Source organism: Bubalus bubalis, chromosome 12 (assembly GCF_019923935.1).
Source record: "Bubalus bubalis isolate 160015118507 breed Murrah chromosome 12, NDDB_SH_1, whole genome shotgun sequence".
NCBI classification, from domain to species: Eukaryota; Metazoa; Chordata; class Mammalia; order Artiodactyla; family Bovidae; genus Bubalus; species Bubalus bubalis.
In genome coordinates, this window is record NC_059168.1 from 80,676,889 (window position 1) to 80,695,713 (window position 18,825).

General features: G+C 35.5%; 1 protein-coding gene across 1 annotated transcript; it reads left to right on the forward strand.

The window, feature by feature from the left end:
• Positions 1 to 802: 802 nt before the first annotated feature.
• On the forward strand, positions 803 to 7,603 carry RAD51AP2 (RAD51 associated protein 2). Its single transcript, XM_006051877.4, has 3 exons — positions 803 to 4,114; positions 4,363 to 4,446; positions 7,284 to 7,603. Exons 1-3 carry the CDS (start codon positions 868 to 870, stop codon positions 7,400 to 7,402), a joined length of 3,450 nt encoding a protein of 1,149 aa, XP_006051939.4. The 5' UTR covers positions 803 to 867; the 3' UTR covers positions 7,403 to 7,603.
• Positions 7,604 to 18,825: the final 11,222 nt, after the last annotated feature.

Genomic DNA, 18,825 nt, shown 5'->3' on the forward strand with positions numbered 1-18,825 from the left:
GGTTAAAGCGTCTGCCCGCAATGCGGGAGACCTGGGTTAGATCCCTGGGTCGGAAAGATTCCCCGGAGAAGGAAACGGCAACCCACTCCAGTATTCTTGCCTGGAGAATCCCATGGACGGAGGAGCCTGGTGGGCTACAGTCCACAGGGTCGCAAAGAGTCGGACACGACTGAGCGACTCAAAAATCACAACATTGGGAAAGAAAACTCCACAGTGCATTGACAATTTTCTACAATCTTAAAGTGTAGGTTAATAAGTTATCTGGATAATAATTTCCACACTTTTCCCCTGAAATATTCAGATTGTTAAGTACCAGTGCTGCCTTCTCTCAAAACACACTTCAAGACTGAAGTGGGAATATGACTGTAAATGCCACTGGCATCATTAAGAGCACTTTAGGAAGTTTTACCACACACAGGGAGATTTGGTCTGGTGTTTACACAGCTACACGGTTTCAATGGACAAGATAGTTCAGAGAAACTGTGGAGACGTTCTTCTGAGAAAAAACAGAATTTTAGAATTTTAAAAATACAGCTGTCTCCGTTCACAAATTAAAAAAAGATTCTGACTTTTCTCTTTAATTCTACCAGAGGGAAGAAAAAGTTTAGATCAGCTACAATTGTAACAATAGCAAGGGGCGCTAACAATAGACAAAATAACGGTCACAGGCGGTTGGTGTTTTCTGAGGTAGAGACTACGTGGGCGGGGCTCGCTGCGGGGGGAGGGGGGCGGGGCGTGGCCCTGGGGGGCGTGTCAGGGGCGTGACCGGGGCGGGGCTGGAGGGGGTGTGTTGGTTAAGAGCCGCCTCCGGCCGGCTGAGACCCGAGTCTGCCCGGAACCTGTGACAGATTCCCTCAGTTCGCTGTCATGTCGCTCACGCAGCGCGCGCCGCAGGTTTCCGAACTCGGGGAGCCTGCCTCCCCTTCACCGCCTGCTGACGACCCTGACTCCCTACCACCCCGTAGTAAGAGGCCCCGTCTTGAGGAGACCGGTGGTGTTTCTGAGGTGGAGTGGAGGCTGCCTTTGGTGCCTTGCTTGTCTGAGGTGGAAAAAGTCTGGGAGTTGTCGCTCAGACCCCTCAAAGCGCTCATGATTTCAACTGAGGAGATTTTTGGTAACGCCACAGACTCGTGTGTGAAGAAATCTGTCAGTGGGAAACAGATATATAATCCGGAAGGCCAAAATAGCAAATTTGAGATGAATAGTTGTTTGCGGTCTCTACCCTCACAAAATTTTGTTTCTGGTGTGAAGGCTTGTGAACCAGGGCTGTATGACAGAGAGATTTTCAGTGTGCATTGCACTGATAGATTTGAAACAGAGACTGGTCAGCTGTCCCACGCCTCTGTACACGATGTACATGTAATTAAAAACGAGGATGGACAATATTTAGTTCAGGAGAGAGACAATAGTCAGGAAGACAATAATGACATAAAACTGACAGAAAATCCATTTTTAGATATTACCCTTTACAAGGACACCAAATCAACATTTCATGATATTAAGAACAGATGTAAAGCTGGTAGTGTTATGCCATCAAATAAAAAAGAAAATAGCGTTCCAGCATCTACGCTAAAAATATCAAAATCTCAAAACCAGCCCAGCATGGAAATTGCCAAACCTAGCTATTTTAGAGATAAGAGTACAACAAGTATCCCTGAGTTTCCAACTGATTTAAATAGCAAAATGTCCTCTGTCTATTTAAAGGAAATATGGAAGAAAAATGACAAAAATGAGGCATATGTTAGGGATTTCACAAACACTCACTGGTCCCAAAATAGACCTGATGTTAAGAAGCAAAAGTTACAGAACGATAAAAAAATTGTGGATGCAGAAAATATTTTTTCTGAGTGTTATGAAAGTAACCACCAGTCACTCAGCAACCAAAGTGTTTGTGTGAGAAAAAAAGACTTGATCAGTTTACACTACTATAATCACAGTAGTATCAAGTCTGATGCAATAGACTCCGCAAAGAATTTCACTATAAAACTAGAAAATGCAAATTGCAAGGAGACAGAAACATGCTTGTACAGCTATGTATTTACCAGATTGGAAAATCTGCAAAGCTGGGACTGTAACATTATATATATTTTGAGAAAAAATAGGGAAAATAGTTGGACTGTGGATAGTTACAAGGTGAAATATGAAAATATGAAAAAAGCTGGAGAAATACTGAATTTGCAACAATTATTAGAAATAGATCTAAGTAAAGGAAATTATCACAATATGAAAGTCATGAAAACACATGATGAAAAAGCAAAGGCTCTCATGACAGAAACACTGGATAGTCAAAAAGCTTTAAAGCAAATTTTTTGCTTAAAAGATAAAGGAGAAAAAGATAATATGCTATACTTCAGATATTATACCACACAAAAAGATTTTCATTTAAGCAGTAATTTTGAAAGTTTCATTATTGAAATTTTTTATTTCCATGAAAGCATTTCAGGAAATCAAAAAGATAATAATATCTTAACCTGGTATGGAATTTTGAAGTGTAAAAGGCAAATTGATGTTCAAAATCTAATAACTGAGACTATGAATGTCAGTATAAATAATGATATTTCAAGCATATGTTTACAAACCAATGTTTTGGACCCTCTGAATATTATATTGAAAACCAGCATAACTTCTTTGCTCAATGACTTTGTCTCTTTTACAATAGTTGAAAATGATTCTAAATTAGAAGAGGGATGCATTTTCAAATGGATAATGTATTTTAATTATCCAAAAAATATCACATTGGAAAGTCATACTGTATGTTCAGTCAGGATTTTAACTTTTTCAAGACTATTAGACAATAATATGAAACCTAAGTTAAAGAAAAGAAAGCTATTTAACAGTGAACAAATTTTTGAAGAGCCTAAGAAAAAACTTACCAATTCCTTCAGTATGACAAGTAAAAACATACACTTTCCAATTTTTGAAACATATGAAAAAATTCCTCTTTTAATGGACTTTGATGACATTGATGAAATTTTTCTGACAAAAGAAATTAGTTACAAGAATAAGAATCGTCCTGAACAAGTCATGAGTGTGGAAAATTGGGTTCACTGTAGCTCTAAAACTAATAAAACACATGTTAGGTCTTGTTCTCAATTTACACAGAACTGGAAATATATTAACAAAAAAACTTATGAATTAAATGTGCAGAACCAAGATTTATATGCTGAAGAAAAGCAAAAGCATAATAAGATCAGTAGTTTTAATTTTAACTACATATTTAAAGATTTCTTCGATACTAGGCAACAGGCTATACAGGCAAGCCACGACAAAAAGCATAGTGAAGAAACCAATCCCATGACTGTGACTCAGGTGCTAGATTTTGGGAACTTGATAAATGAAATTGAAGATAAAAAATACGACTTAACTTTGAAGGAGGAAGGAAAAATCACAGCACAAAATGTAACAAACTTTTGCCGAGGTCATGAAGACATTAAGACAGAAAAAGAAGAGAAAAATAGTTTTTATTCAACGGAAGATATGTTTATTGTGCAACCAGTTTCATTAATGACTAAATTGGATGTGGAAGAGACTAAATACGTTAATCAAAGTAATGTAGTTGACAGAAATGAATATGAGAGTATTTTTCAAGAAAGTGAGTTAGCTAATTCAAAGCATTTTCATCCAAAGAATGACTCTTCAGAATGTTTTAATCATCAGTTTGAAACTCATTTGAGTGTAGGGAACAATGGATGTTTTCAGGACTTAACTGCCAAGTGTTTATCAACAGACGTTCTGACAATAGCAAACAATTTTGAAATGAAGAGTCAATTTAATTTAGTGCTTGAAGAACTTCGTATGTTTCATGAAATTAGTAAGGAAAATGAAATTCTAAGCACTGTGGAAACCAACAATAGGCAAGAAAATTACTTTGTAGAAAGCAATGCTGTTGAGGAGGTAAAAATGGAGATAAAAAAAGGTTTGAAAATGGGTACAGAAAAAAAATTATGTTCATCTTCTTTGCTTGGTGATATGATAGCAAGTCCTAATATGCATAAAAAACACCAAAGTGTATTTAAGTGGAAAACAGTACCCAAAAATGATGAACAGGAAGTTCCTAATGATTGCTGCCTAAGAACACCAGAGGAAGAATTACTTTATTCTACTTCTAAGGAAGGTATGAAATTGATTTTAAAATGTACTTTCTGAGATGAAATATGGCATTTTTTTCTGTGTAGGCCAAATATATAATTTTGGCAAAAAAGAAAGTAAGGTGTAAGACAATGTTTATTGATGTTATTATTTTTCTATTATATATAAGGAACGAATGGGAGGGAGTATTTCTGAAAAAGTAATTTGTTTATAGTATTGACACTTCATATAAAAAGTTACTTTTTGTTATAACACATTGATCTTTATTTTCAGATTGTGAAAATCCTTCACCTGAAAGACCAACTTCTTTCTCTGATGAATTTAAGGAAGAAAAATTTAATTATCTACTGAAGGCAGGTAGGAGTTTTGGTTATTTTCTTTAATACTTTGTAAGATGATTACTGCATTCTTGTATTTTTAGCATAAGGAAAATATGCTAAGTTGTTAAAAAATAAATACAAAAATTTAATACTTTTGTAAACATTAATAATTTATTGATACAAATTCCTACAGGTAAAAATTGGCTAAAAATGAAAAAAATCATTTAGAATGTAACTAGAAAATATACTTTATAAAACTTTAAATATTTTCAGTGATGTCTTGCAATAGCTATATGATAAGATAGGTATTATATATATCTAATATATATAACGTTAATTAGCAAAAGCAAAAAAGGCATTTGTCTAAGTTAGATTTACATTGGTGTTACTCCCAATTATAAATTTATTATCATTGTTTTCTATCCTTTAAATATTATAGGGCTGTTTATATGGATATTTTATATTGTAATTTTGAAAGAAATTAGCACCATTTACATATATTAACCTCATTTAGTACTATGGCATTTAAATGTTTGATTATAAAAGAATCAAACTAAAGAAAAGTTAAACAGCTAACCTTATTCTTTGCCTAAGAGGTCTGTAATATCAGAATAAAATACACTAAGTCTACCATCTGTTCTAACTTGTAGTACCAATGAGGGTGAGGTAGGGGTTGGATTGAAATTAGGGAATTATTTTCTAAATGACTACATTTTCATTTGATCTGAAATTGCTGGTTTTATACAAGACTGGATCTAGAAAGAATAATGATGTAGGTGAAATAAATTTATCAAAATATCTTCAGTCTTGCATCACTTCTCAAAGCATTTCTCCTGGCTTCTCATTAGGAGAAATTGCTGTCCCTGACACTTTTATTCAGTCACTTCAAAACTGCATAATTTCTTTTTTCTTAGCTTTCAATGAAATACTCTTAAAAATTAATCCAAGTCCTTGGAAGATCAAAAGCCTGTGGGTTTTCTCCCCTGAAAAAAGAAAATAATTTAAGGAACAATACTCTGAGACTGAAAGCTGGGTAGTAGAATTAGCCTGAAATGGATAGGGGTTGTTTCTTCTAGAACAGGAAGAAAGGAAGAAATTGGGTTTAGGAACATATTCTCTGATAGAGGAAGATTATTAGAGAACACAAACCCATATTGTCATCTTGATGATAATTATGTTAATGAAATGGATATTTAAGACAGGTTAAAGTATGTGCCTCAATCGGAAAAGAAATGTTACATTTGTTGGAAATATCTGAACCCATAATACTCTATTGTGGCTTCACAAGGAAAAATACCTCCTTGTCAAGAAATATGAAAAATAATGTTAGAGGTCAGCCAAAATTACTTAATACTATGTTAGGATCATTGTGAAGCCTCTTTCAAAGTGCATAAAAATGGAATGATATACCTGGGATTTGTTAAAATCCATAGTGTAAGGGAAAAGTTAGGAGGTACTGGGGAAAATGGACTAATTATGGACTAAAAATGGACTAATTCCGGGTCCCTACTTATGCAGGGTGTTTTTAAAGGTATTGAAAGACTTCTGATTGTGCAGAAATGTTTTTGATACCCACCCACTTGTCATCATGATGCCTCCAATTAAAGTTTCTGCTACCAACATTTCTAGCGCATCCTATCTCCCTTTCTGTCTCTTCTTTCTCTGTGGTATGGAGGAGGCAAATACTTTGAGTGTGTCAAATGGCAGCTAGCCAGTATGCCAGGAGCTTTATATATCATTTAGTGCCAATACTTCTTTAATTTTATTGTGTATGTATATGTCAACCAAAGAATATCACAAGTCACCTGATTCTATAAGGAGTGAGTCATTAACCACTGTACTTGCTAACCTCTAAGCATAGTCTGAAAGGAGTTCAGGAATTCTGTGCTCTGGAAAAACTGGCAGAACAGGTCTTTAGATAGATATTTTCAAGAGAAAATTGTATGAACCCAATTTCTTGCATCTTTCCATACTTAGAAAAGCACTGAAATAATTGACTAAAACATCTGTTCCTCCTGACTGGCACTAAGCTTCTACCAAGATGTGAGTCTGGTTGCACATACCTCTTCTCCAAAATCACATGTATGCTCACCTCCTCTCTAAACTGTCCAGAGCAGTTCTTCAGAGCTATCTGAGAGGCTGTATCCGGAGGGTATACTCCTCAGTAAGTCCCCAAACAAAACTGAAACTCACAGCTCTCAGTTCAGTTCAGTTGCTTAGCCGTGTCCAACTCCCAGAGTTTACTCAAACTCATGTCCATTGAGTCGGTGATGCCATCCAACCATCTCATCCTCTGTCGTCCCCTTTTCCTTCCACCTTCAATCTTCCCTAGCATCAGGGTCTTTTCCAATGAGTTCTTCGCACTAGGTAGCCAGATGTTTTGAACTTTTTACAAAATGTTAGTGTCATGTTAAATAAAACTTCAAAATTAGAGCTCTCCATTGATACATGATGATGAAATACATTTGTGCTGTATTATCTATAATAATCTCTATTAGAAGCCACATGGAGATATTAATGATATAGTCTAATAACTTCTAATGGAAAAATAACAGTCTTTACAGCCACTACATCATATTAAGTTTAAACTCTATATAGTTTTGTTGATGTTAAGCCAAATTGCATGACTGGAATGCTGATTTTATTTAATTGCTATGTTATGTTGGGCAAGTTACTTAACATTTTCGTGCTGAGTTTTCCACATTTAAAAAGTGGAGATAAGAGTAAGTAAACTAATGCACTCAAAGCACTTAGCTCAGTGACTCAGTAAATGTTGTTAGTATCGTGATTTTAGAAGTTAGGAATCATTTTTAAGCGTAGAAACTATGAGTGATTTTTACTCCCTTATGTACCTTTATTTTCTTACATTTTTAGGTAGCAGTTTTTCATATGGAATTTCAAGAGTTCTACCTCTTAAGACATGCGGTCGACCAATCAGGATTGGATTGTCAAGAAAAGCTAAGCTTAAACAACTTCATCCCTATCTGAAATGAGTATGTTTCGAGAACTTAAAAGAAGATTTTGGACTTTAATATTTCAAAACATTTCACATCTATAAATCTTTTGTTTCTTTCTTTGGATAAATGCTTTCTTCCAGCTTAGAAGTTTTGTGCTTTCTTTATTATAAAATTTGGAGAGGGTTTTGTGTATGTGTGTATCTAATGTGTATATCTATCTTTAAATGTTATAAAATATTTCATTAATGTTTTCATAGCATATTAATAAATATATACATAAAGGTTTTTCATAGTCTTATAAAATATGTCAACTTATTTTCATGATATATGTATATAAAGTGTTTGTGGAGCGCATTGGTAGTATTTATTGGTTTCTGAAAAGAATCTATGACTCCTAAAAATGTCACAAACTACCTATTCTAATCCACTCTTCCTATTTTTAAAGTGAAAAACACAGAAGTACAAAAAGGATGAGTAAATTTTTCAAGACCACTTAGTCAGGATTGAGGGGCTTCCCTGGTAGCTCAGTTGATAAAGAATCCGCCTGCAATGCGGTTTGACTTCTGGATCAGAAAGATCTGCAGAGAAGGGACAGGCTACCCAATACGGTATTCTTGGGCTTCTTGATGGCTCACCTGCAATGTGGGAGACCTGGGTTCGATCCCTGTGTTGGGAAGATCCCCTGGAAGAAGGGAACAGCTACCCACTCGAGTATTAGTCCATGGGGTCTCAAAGAGTCAGACATGACTGAGCAACTTTCACTTTTTACTTTAGTCAGAATTGAAATAAAAGCACTGTCCTCTGTAGCAATTTTTTTACCTTTCTCTGAATTCACTTTCTAGTTTTTGTTTTCCCCTCCAGAGTCTATCTTTGGCTAGAGCGGAATTATGATCATGTAGTTATCAATTAATTAATTTATAAAACAAACATATTTTGATACTCCTGCTATTGTATTAGGCTCAGTAATAGAATGTATAAGAAGACATGTATAAGACCTGCCTTAATGAGCTTTTTATACACAGAAAATATATGATTTGCATAATTTAAAGATATAATTTAAAGGTCACCATTAGTAGAGCAATATTTTTCAAAACACTTGGCAGAGAAATAGCAATAAAGTGGGCTACTTAGCAAAAAGTAAGGAAAAAAGAAAGTGTCAAAAAAGGATAAAATCAGAAAAAGGAAGACTGATGTATCAGTTTACAAATAAATGTGACTGGATTAAATTATCCTGCTACAAGCCAAGGTTCTCAGACACACTAAATACCATTTCAAATTCAGCTCTCTTCATTAATTTTCATCTCCCACCATGTACTTGGTAACTTCAACATCCTGCTCTAATTTCTTATTTTTCCCCACAGAACTCACCACCTTCTCACACACATATAATTTATATCTTGCTAGAATGCAAGCCCCTTGAAGGCAGGTTTCTTTTCTCTCCCCCCACTTATATATCCTAAGTGCCTAGAAGAGTACCTGCCCCTTGTAAGTACCCATAAAATATTTGCATGTACAAGTGAATAAATTTCTACACCAGGTCATAATAGCTATGTCTTTTGAATTCTTAATAGCTTTATGACCTTGGGAAAGTCTAAAAAGGGGAAAATAATATCTCATGGGATCATTGTGATGTTAAATGAGCTAATGCATGTGATAGATTCATAATAGCTCTGATATTAGTAGAAACTGCTCAGTAATGAAAAATAATGTACTGATACACAGTAAATACTCAATAGCTAGTAACTAGAATGTTTTGATGTTTTCTTTTTTTCCTGTATCTTGAATTAGATTATCTTTGGGAATATGCCTACTCCTTTGAGTCTGTTGAAGATATTCCTTTAACTTTTTTTCTACATGGGTCCTCATCTTCCTTCTCCTTCTTTTTATTATTTTTATAAGTTCCATGTTGGATTTCTCTTTCATTTTATACATGGCAGATCTCATCACACTCAAAGTTTGTCTTCACAGACCTTGGTCCTTTTCCCTATTCTTTGTTGCTGTGTGCGAATACTGAATTCCATTTTCATATCAATTTCTCTAGGACAAATTTTTATGCTTCCAGTCTTATTCTTAATTTTAGGAAGCTTTTATATATGCTTTCATTTTTCTCTAGTAAATGGTGCATAAACTTACAACCACTACGGTTCTTTCACACTCTGAACTACATAATAAGTATAAACTCCTAGCACGTACCATTTCTATGCCGCTACACCATTACTGGGCTTCCCTGGTGGCTCAGACAGTAAAGAATCCACCTACTATGCAGGAGACCTTGTTCAATCCATGGGTCAGGAAGATCCCTTGGAGAAGGGAATGGCTACCCACTCCAGTATTCTTGCCTAGGGAATTCCATAGACAGAGAGCCTGGTGGGCTGCAGTCCGTGGGGTCGCAAAGAGTCAGACATGACTGAGGGACTAACACTTCTTCACTTCACACCATTACTATTAATAGCTTGATCTATAGAGCTTTTCTTATTAAAATTTTGAGAAAGATTATACCTCCTCAAATTGAAATTTGCTCATACTATCATCATTATTCAAGTAGTCCTTCCCTCAGTACTTCCTTCCCAAATACACATATGCACACAAAAACAGACACCACCTTCTTCCTTATGCCTAGTTTTGTAAATTCTTGTTTCCGGAATTAGAAAGTTGGGGGATAGGAGGGAGGTAATGTTTTGGCTCTTTTGCTTTTGTCTTAATAGCCAGGTTTGAAGAGTCTGCATTGAGAGCTATGGTTGACGACATTTAAAATTGAAATCCATCCTCCCTCCACCTTGTTCTTAAAATGTAAAAGTTGAATCCTTTCAGATTAGAAGAAAAATATTCAAAGGATGAAAAGTCACTTCAAAAAATACTTGCTTTTCTTCAACCTTAGAATAAATCTCTGTGTTATTTCAGTTTAAAGCAACAAGATTTTGGACGCATTAACAGTGAGCATGAGAAAAGAAGCAGAACCTTCTATTAAATCAACTTGAAAAAGTCATGTTGATAGTGTCTTAAGTCAGTGCCTCAAACTTCTGAGTTAATGTTATCCATTTAACATTATTTAGTTAATCAAAATAGAAAATAAAATATTTAATAAAGTTGATCTTTAGTTCCATCTCAATGGCCACATGAAAGAATTTATAGAGTCAGCCATCAATTTGGGAAATTTTTCTAATAACACAAATATTACACATACTTGGGAGAAGGCAATGGCAACCCACTCCAGTCCTCTTGCCTGGCAAATCCCATGGACAGAGAAGCCTGGTAGGCTGCAGTCCATGGGGTCGCTAGGAGTTGGACACGACTGAGCAACTTCACTTTCACTTTTCACTTTCATGCATTGGAGAAGGAAATGGCAACCCACTCCAGTGTTCTTGCCTGGAGAATCCCAGGGACAGGGCAGGCAGCCTGGTGGGCTTCCATCTATGGGGTCGCACAGAGTCGGACACGACTGAAGTGACTTAGCAGTACACATACTTACATAGACATAGAGTACTTTGTGACAGAATTTATACTACTAAAAGTTATTTTTGGGACAACTTCCCAGGTGATCCAGTGGTGAAGACTCCGTGCTCCCTATGCAGGGGGCATGGGTTTGATCCCTGGTCAGGGAACTAGATCCTGCATGCCTCAATTATGACCTGGCACAGCTAAATAAATAAAAAAGAAATTATCTTTTGGGCTAAAGCTATTAGGATATGAAGATATCAGAAAGGTTCCAAATTATATTTATTCAACCTAGCTGTAAAATATACCACTGTTTGAAGCTATCCCTCAGATATTCCAACTTTATGTTTTTGTTGCTGCTGTTTTTGCTCTTTTTTTAAAAGCATAGGCACATGTTATAACAGCAAATTGAGAAGAAATAGTCATTAAACTATTTCACTTATCCAGGATATGGGCAAAAGAATAATCTCATGATATAAAAGTCTCTGTAATGTTTCTGCAGTTTAACAATTTTTATAATTTGGACCACGTGTAATTAAACAAAGAAGAAATAAAAGAAGTCTTGAGGACCTCTTCCCAGAACTTGACTTATAACTGTTTACTCAACATCTCTACTATAATGTCTAATAAATATCTCAAACCTGACATGTCCTGAACTGAGTTCCTGATATTTCCCCTCAAATCCCTCCTCCTGTAGGATTTCTCATTTCAGTGAATGGTAATGTCATTCTCTCAGTTAATCAGATTAGAGCTCTTAGAGTCATTTTTGTCACTATCTTCTCATGACCCACAGCTGGCCCAGAGTCAGATCCCGTTGGCTTTGTTTCTCTTGCCAGGACTGCTGCTGTAGAGTCCAAACTGGTCTCCCTACTTTTTAGTACTTGCTCCCCTTTAATCTATTTTGGACACATTAGCCAGAATGGTTCTTTAAAATATGTCATAGCACATCACAACTCTGTTCAAAACTTTCCAAAGGCTTTCCATCTCACTTAGAGAAAAAGCCGTAATTCTTACTTTCATGTACAAGGATATATGATGACTTGATCCTCTTAATTCCCTAAACTCCTCTCTAGTATTTTCCTTTTTCATTCTACTGAAACCACGCTGGCCTTGTTCGTTGGATTCCTTAGGAATGTCCCTGCCTCAGGGGTTCTTCACTTGCTTTCTTTTCCTGGACTGCTTGTTCCTAAAATATCTGTATAGCTTGCCCTGAACTGCCTTCCTTAGAACTTTACTTAAATGTCACTTTCTCAATGTGGCTTTTTCTTTCTGCTAACATTCACATATCCTTTCCGTGCTTTTATTTTTTTCTCTTTAATACTTTGCTGTCAACATGCTGTGTATTTTACTTATTTATCTTGTTTATCGGCTGGCTTTTCCATTATATTTGAAAATCAATCAGGGCAAAAGTTTTTCTTATTATATTTATTATTGTGTTTCCAATGCCTAGAAATGGTGTTTCATACAATAACTATTCAATACATGTTAGCTGAATGCAAGAATCAACAATGTGAACAAGAGTAGTTATGTGTTAAAATGTATCATGCTGATTAAATTTTCTTCTTGAGGCACATAGTTCTATATACTGGCCTTTAAAATTCTCTCCCCTCTTCTTTGATATTCTTTGTTGCATTTTCTCCTGGAACCAAAGATGTCAAAACAAAGCTTGAATCTAAATGGCTTACTGTGTATCTTTCTTCAAGAATTCAGGGGCTTGTCAGAATTTTAAAAGTCTTTCCCTTTTCTTATGAAGAGAAAAATAAGGCAGAACAAATAAAAGCATACATGATTTTTAAATAATTTTGAAAACTAAATTATAAAAATACTTCTCAAAATTCCACTCTCTCTTACCCCATTTAAAAATCTTGGTAAAGTGTGTTCAATACACTAAAATTTTCTGATTATGTATTCTCTTTGCATTAATTAAAAAATAGCTATTAGATTATGTTTTTATTTATTTTTCCCTTTATGTTTCCCCTTAAGTAATCTTTTGACTTTTCTTTGTTTGTTTTTGAAAAGTTAATATGTAGATATGGTACAAAATGCAAAGGATAAAGAAAAAATAAACAGTGACTATAAGGCCCTCTCTTCCTTTTCGGCACTCAGCTATTCAATTTTTCTTGATGGAAGAAACAACTGTTAACAGTTCCTTGCCTCTACATATTTCTATGAAATACTGACTTTTTAATATAAATAAGTACATGGATTATTTTTAGTTGTTGCCTATTCTATTACTATACTTTTAAAATATAATATTTAATAAACTCAATAATCTATGTATTTCAACATGTTAAAAGTTTGAAATTAAGAGGAGAAAAAATTAACACTAAAGAAACTGAAATGTAAGTCAAATGCGTTTAGTGAATCTGACATTTTGATTAAAATAACAATTTTTAGGACAACTTTAGGAATTCTGATTTAACTTTTAAAAATAGTCTTAATACCATTTTAACATAATATTCATATTTCAATAAGTAGAATTTTATTGACATACTAATTATATAATCCATATGTCTCCTTCTTCTTAAAAAATCTTTGTGATTGATTCTGTTGCCTGGTTAATTGCTGTTTCAGTTTCTTTCCTTTATATCATTGCTCTACATTCAGTAGCTCTAATTCCTACTCATTAATTTTGTAATCTTCCATCTTTATATACACATATCCCTTCTCTTCTCAGAGTCTTCTATTTCTTTTTGCCCTGCCCTGCTTCCTTTCACTAGCAAGAACACTCAAGAGTCATTGACCACTTTGGCTATTTTTCAGTTTGCCTTCCTCTTATTTCTTTGCATGGCTAGCTGCCTTGCATCTTTGAAACATTCACCTTGTAATAATATACTACCTCTTATTTTCCTGACCACACTATTTTCTTTAACTTCCTGATTTTATAAGATATAAGTAAACTCTAAAGTTTAGCCCATGGACTTATGCTTTTGTCTTCTGTATTGCTGGGCTTCCCTGGTAGCTCAGATGGTAAAGAGCCCACCTGCAATGTGGGAGATGTGGATTAGATTCCTGGGTTAGGAAGATCTTCTGGAGAAGGGAATGGTTACCCATTCCAGTATTCTGGCCTCGAGAATTCCATGGACATATAGTCCATGGGGTCACAAAGAATCAGACACAAATGAGTGACTTTTGTTTTCTGTATTGTATTCCTTAGAAATCTTACCAATCTGGTGGTATCATTTACTATACCAAATCTATGGTTTTGGCACCAAATTATATCTTTCTCAAATTCTGATTTCAATTGTATAACAATGATAAAGAAACCTAATATTCATTAGATGCATGCTAGGAGTCAGGAGCTAGTCTAAATTCTTTACGTATATTAAATCATTTAATCCTTAAATAATCTCATAGTAAGATTTCTAGCTCTGTTTTACATTGTGAAATTTAAATATCTTGCCAAAGGTCATAAAGTATTAATTGGCAAAATTAGAATTCAATCCCAGGCAGCCTGCTTCAGGGCCAAAGTGCCTAACTGTTACTGTATACTGCTTTAATTTCCACATTGCTACAGGTCAAGAACTTCAACTCATATCCTAAATTCTACAGTTATCATTCACTTTTCTACCTGATATTATTTCGTGCTATCATATTCTGTTGCTTCCTTTTTCTGAGGAATTCTCTGACTTATTCCTCCTTTTCTATTCTTCCAATACCGTGACTTTGCTTAACTTTCTAGGTGACCACCCCACGACTTCCCTACAACTAAACTAGCTTGTTAACACTTCACTTTCTCCAACTATTATTATATTTTCCCATTTTATTCATAGCCTTTCCTCTCCTAAAATACTCTCCTACCTATTTAAATCTTATCTATCCTCACATTATAATCTCTATAATGCTTTCTCCAACTATTTGAATGTGTTATGATTACTGTGTCCCATAAATAGCATTAGTGCTGCTAAGTCACTTCAGTTGTGTCCAACTCTGTGCGACCCCATAGACGGCAGCCCACCAGGCTCCCCCGTCCCTGGGATTCTCCAGGCAAGAACACTGGAGTGGGTTGCCATTTCCTTCTCCAATGCATGAAAGTGAAAAGTGAAAGTGAAGTTGCTTAGTCATATCCGACTCTTCGCGACCCCATGGACTGCAGCCTACCAGGCTCCTCCCTGGTAGGATTTTCCAGGCAAGAGGACTGGAGTGGGTTGCCATTGCCTTCTCCGAAATAGCATTAGTAGTTTCTTTCAAAATTCACTCAAAAAATGTTTATGACACCTGTTTCAGTACTATTTATCTCTTCACCTATCTAAGCTTGTGCACAGGCGTCATTTTAGAAACATTTTGGAATCTCTAGTGCACTTTATCAATGCCTTATATTTAAAAATATTTATAGTTATATGTTGAACTTTAATATGGCATTTATTTCATGATTTTTATGCATGGCTTTGCATTTTTATTGATAAATCTACCATATTTATAGCCTTTTTGGTTCGTGGAAGAGAATAAACCTAAATCCAGTGGGACTTGGTGACACTTCTGTTTTTGCCTCTTATTTATTTACCCTCAGTATTTAGGCCAACTTCAAGGCAGAACCCAATGTTTTCTCACATAAATTCCTTTTAAAATGATTAATATCTACTTAAATTGATTTAGACACTCATTTTTAATTTTTGATGACATTTATTTTCAACAAACACTTCGTGAAATTTTTATGTACTTTCACCTATACGCAAAAATGAATGTTTTATAAGATTATTCTTTTGTGTCTTTTAAAGTTTGTTTCACAGAATAATCCTTGCAAATTTACTACTATTCTAACTGCTACACTTGGAATGATCATCCTCATCATTACTGTCATTTTCATTACTAGCCATCAAGTGCCTTTATGAGTAGGACATATGAATAACCAAAATTTATAGGCAACTTATTGTAACGGAGCTGAACAAAAAGTTGTTTCATAGCTTGCTGGATGGATCAGAATCTTCCGGCTGCTACTTCATTTTCTAATCAGTAGCATTTTGCGCAAATATTTTATATATTTTTACAAAATTTCTCTACACATCTAAGTCTCCTTTTTTGGGCATGACAAACTACAAACATAGTGATAGAAAATTTTAATTTGCATGTTGCAGAGTATTATAGAAATTAGCTCAATACATAAGTTTGTGTATATACCAATTTATTTCTCTAAAAACAGACCTAATCCACATATATTTTTAATGGTTTATTTAATAACTAAAATTTTTTTTGACATGAAAGAAAGTTCTTGAAATATTTTGATTAGAATGCCACAAGTTGGACTTTGATCTAGAAATATTTTTGAAGGTGCTGTATACAAAGAAAAATAAATTTGAAGGTGATCTCAGCTGGTAAAGAATCTGCCTACAATGCAGGAGACCCCAGTTCTATTCCTGGGTCAGAAAATTCCCCTGCAGAAAGGATAGGCTCCCCACTCCAGTATTCATGGGCTTCCCTGGTGGTTCAGACAGTAAAGAATCCACCTGAAATTCAGGAGATCTGGATTAGATCCATGGGTTGGGAAGATCCTTTGGAAGAGGGCATGGCAACCCACTCCAGGGTTCTTGCCTGGAGAATCCCCATGGACAGAGGAGCCTGGAGGGCTACAGTCCATGGAATTGGGCTACAGTCCATGGGGTTGCAAAGAGTCAGACACAACTGAGCGACTAAGCACAAAGAAGTGTAATAGCACCAACAATTTATAAATACATAATGTTATAGAAATGTATAGAGCTGAGCATGTATTTATCTGAAGAGATATAACACTCTCATGTTAGACTAAAACTCTCATTAAGAGAGAGCATAGTTTTATAATCATTAACGTTTTTATAATACTAACTTTAGAAAATAATAGACTATTTCTCAAAGTAGTTTCAGATTTACAAAAAAATTAAATAGAAAATACAGAGTTCTTGTATACTACTACTCACTCCTCTCCAGTTCCCCTGTAAAATCTTGTGTTACAATGGCACATATGTTAGAGCTGTTGAGCCAAAATTGATACATTATTTTTAACTAAAGTTTACAGTTTACATTAGAGTTCATTCTTTGTGTCAAATGCATAATGCCATGTATTCATTGTTATACCATATAGAATAGTTGCACTGCCCTAAAAATCCTCTCTGCTCTACTTATTCATCCCTCTTCCCTCCCCCATGCCCACGACTTCTGACAGCTACTTATCTTTTTATAGGTTTGCCTGTTTCACAATATTGGATAGTTGAAGTCATGTATGATGTATTTGCACACTGCCTTCTTTCACTTGGCGATATTTATTTAAGCTTCCTATAGTCTTAACTCTGATGCTGGGAGGGATTGGGGGCAAGAGGAGAAGGGGACGACAGAGGATGAGATGGCTGGATGGCATCACTGACTCGATGGACATGAGTCTGAGTGAACTCCGGGAGTTGGTGATGGACAGGGAGGCCTGGCGTGCTGTGATTCATGGGGTCGCAAAGAGTGAGACGAGACTGAGCGACTGATCTGATCTGATCTGATAGTCCTAACTTTTCTAGTGAGGCACCTTTTAGGAGAAGATCTAAGTCTCAAATGCTTTAGGCCTTTACCTTCTATTGTTACATTTTCTTTTAGGGAAAAAGAGAGTGATTATAGTTCATTTCAAATTGTGGTTGTGTTTACCTATCAACTTCTGAAAGTCTTTCTTATAGACTTTCTTATGCAGATCCTTTACAGAAACTATACTGTCAACATTGGCAAAAGTGTCTTTTTTTTTTTTTTTTTGAACTGAGACTCTTCAAAACAAGTTATATCTTCTTGTTAGCAAGATCTGCACTTAGGAACCAAAATGCACAGAGATTAAATGGTCAACATTAAGATGGAGCTGTAAAAGTCAATGCTGGGCCTGAAAAGCCTCTGCTGCTGCTGCTGCTAAGTCACTTCAGTTGTGTCCGACTCTGAGTGCCCTCACAGACTGCAGCCCACCAGGCTCCTCCATCCATGGATTTTCCAGGCAAGAGCACTGGAGTGGGGTGCCATTGCCTTCTCCGTGAAAAGCCTCTACTAAATGGGAAATCAAGAACACTAACCAATATAAAGAACATTTTAATGTGTTACTTTTGTGATATTTTGTATATTGAATGCCCTATGGTATAGTGCATGGACAATCAAACACTCAGTAATTCCCAATTCTGGTACCAAATGAATACTAACAACCGTCAAGTATGTATTTAGACATAGGAAATGTCCAGCAGTTTGTCAACTACTGCATGGATTATTCATATATATACTATATATATATATATACACATATATATATATATACACACACAGATATATATATATATATCCATATATATATATATATATATATATAGAGAGAGAGAGAGAGAGAGAGAGAGAGTAAGAGAGTATACAAATTCAGCTGATAAAACCTAAGAGGCATTATTTTGTAATGACTTTAAATAGAGTATAACCTATAAAAATACTGAATCACTATGCTATATACCTGAAACTATAATATTGTAAATCAACTATACTTCAATTAAAAAAAGCAATACCTGCCACCCCTCCCCAAAAATCTAAGAGACAAAACCCATTAAACAGGTAAAAGAATAGTTAGGAGATTTGAGATTTCAGTCTGATTCTCTCTGCATGACTTTGAATATGTTATGTAGCCTCATTTAGCTTCAAATGTTTCTTCATTTGTAATCACTAAAATAACTTCTGATAGTCTGTTTTTCTGCAAATAAAATTCCCTGTGTGTTAGTTGCTCAATCATGTCTGACTCTTTGTGACCCCATGGACTGTAGCTGCCTCTGTCCATGGATTTCTCCAGGCAAGAATACTGAAGTGGGTAGCCATTCCCTTCTCCAGGGAATCTTCCCAATCCTGGGATGGAAGCCGGGTCTCCTGCATTGCAGGTAGATTCTTTACCATCTGAGCCACCAGGGAAGCCCCATGGAATAGCTTACTACTACTACTAAGTTGCTTCAGCCATGTCCGACTCTGTGTGACTCCAGAGACGGCAGCAGCCCACCAGGTTCCCCTGTCCCTGGGATTCTCCAGGCAAGAACACTGGAGTGGGTTGCCATGTCCTTCTCCAA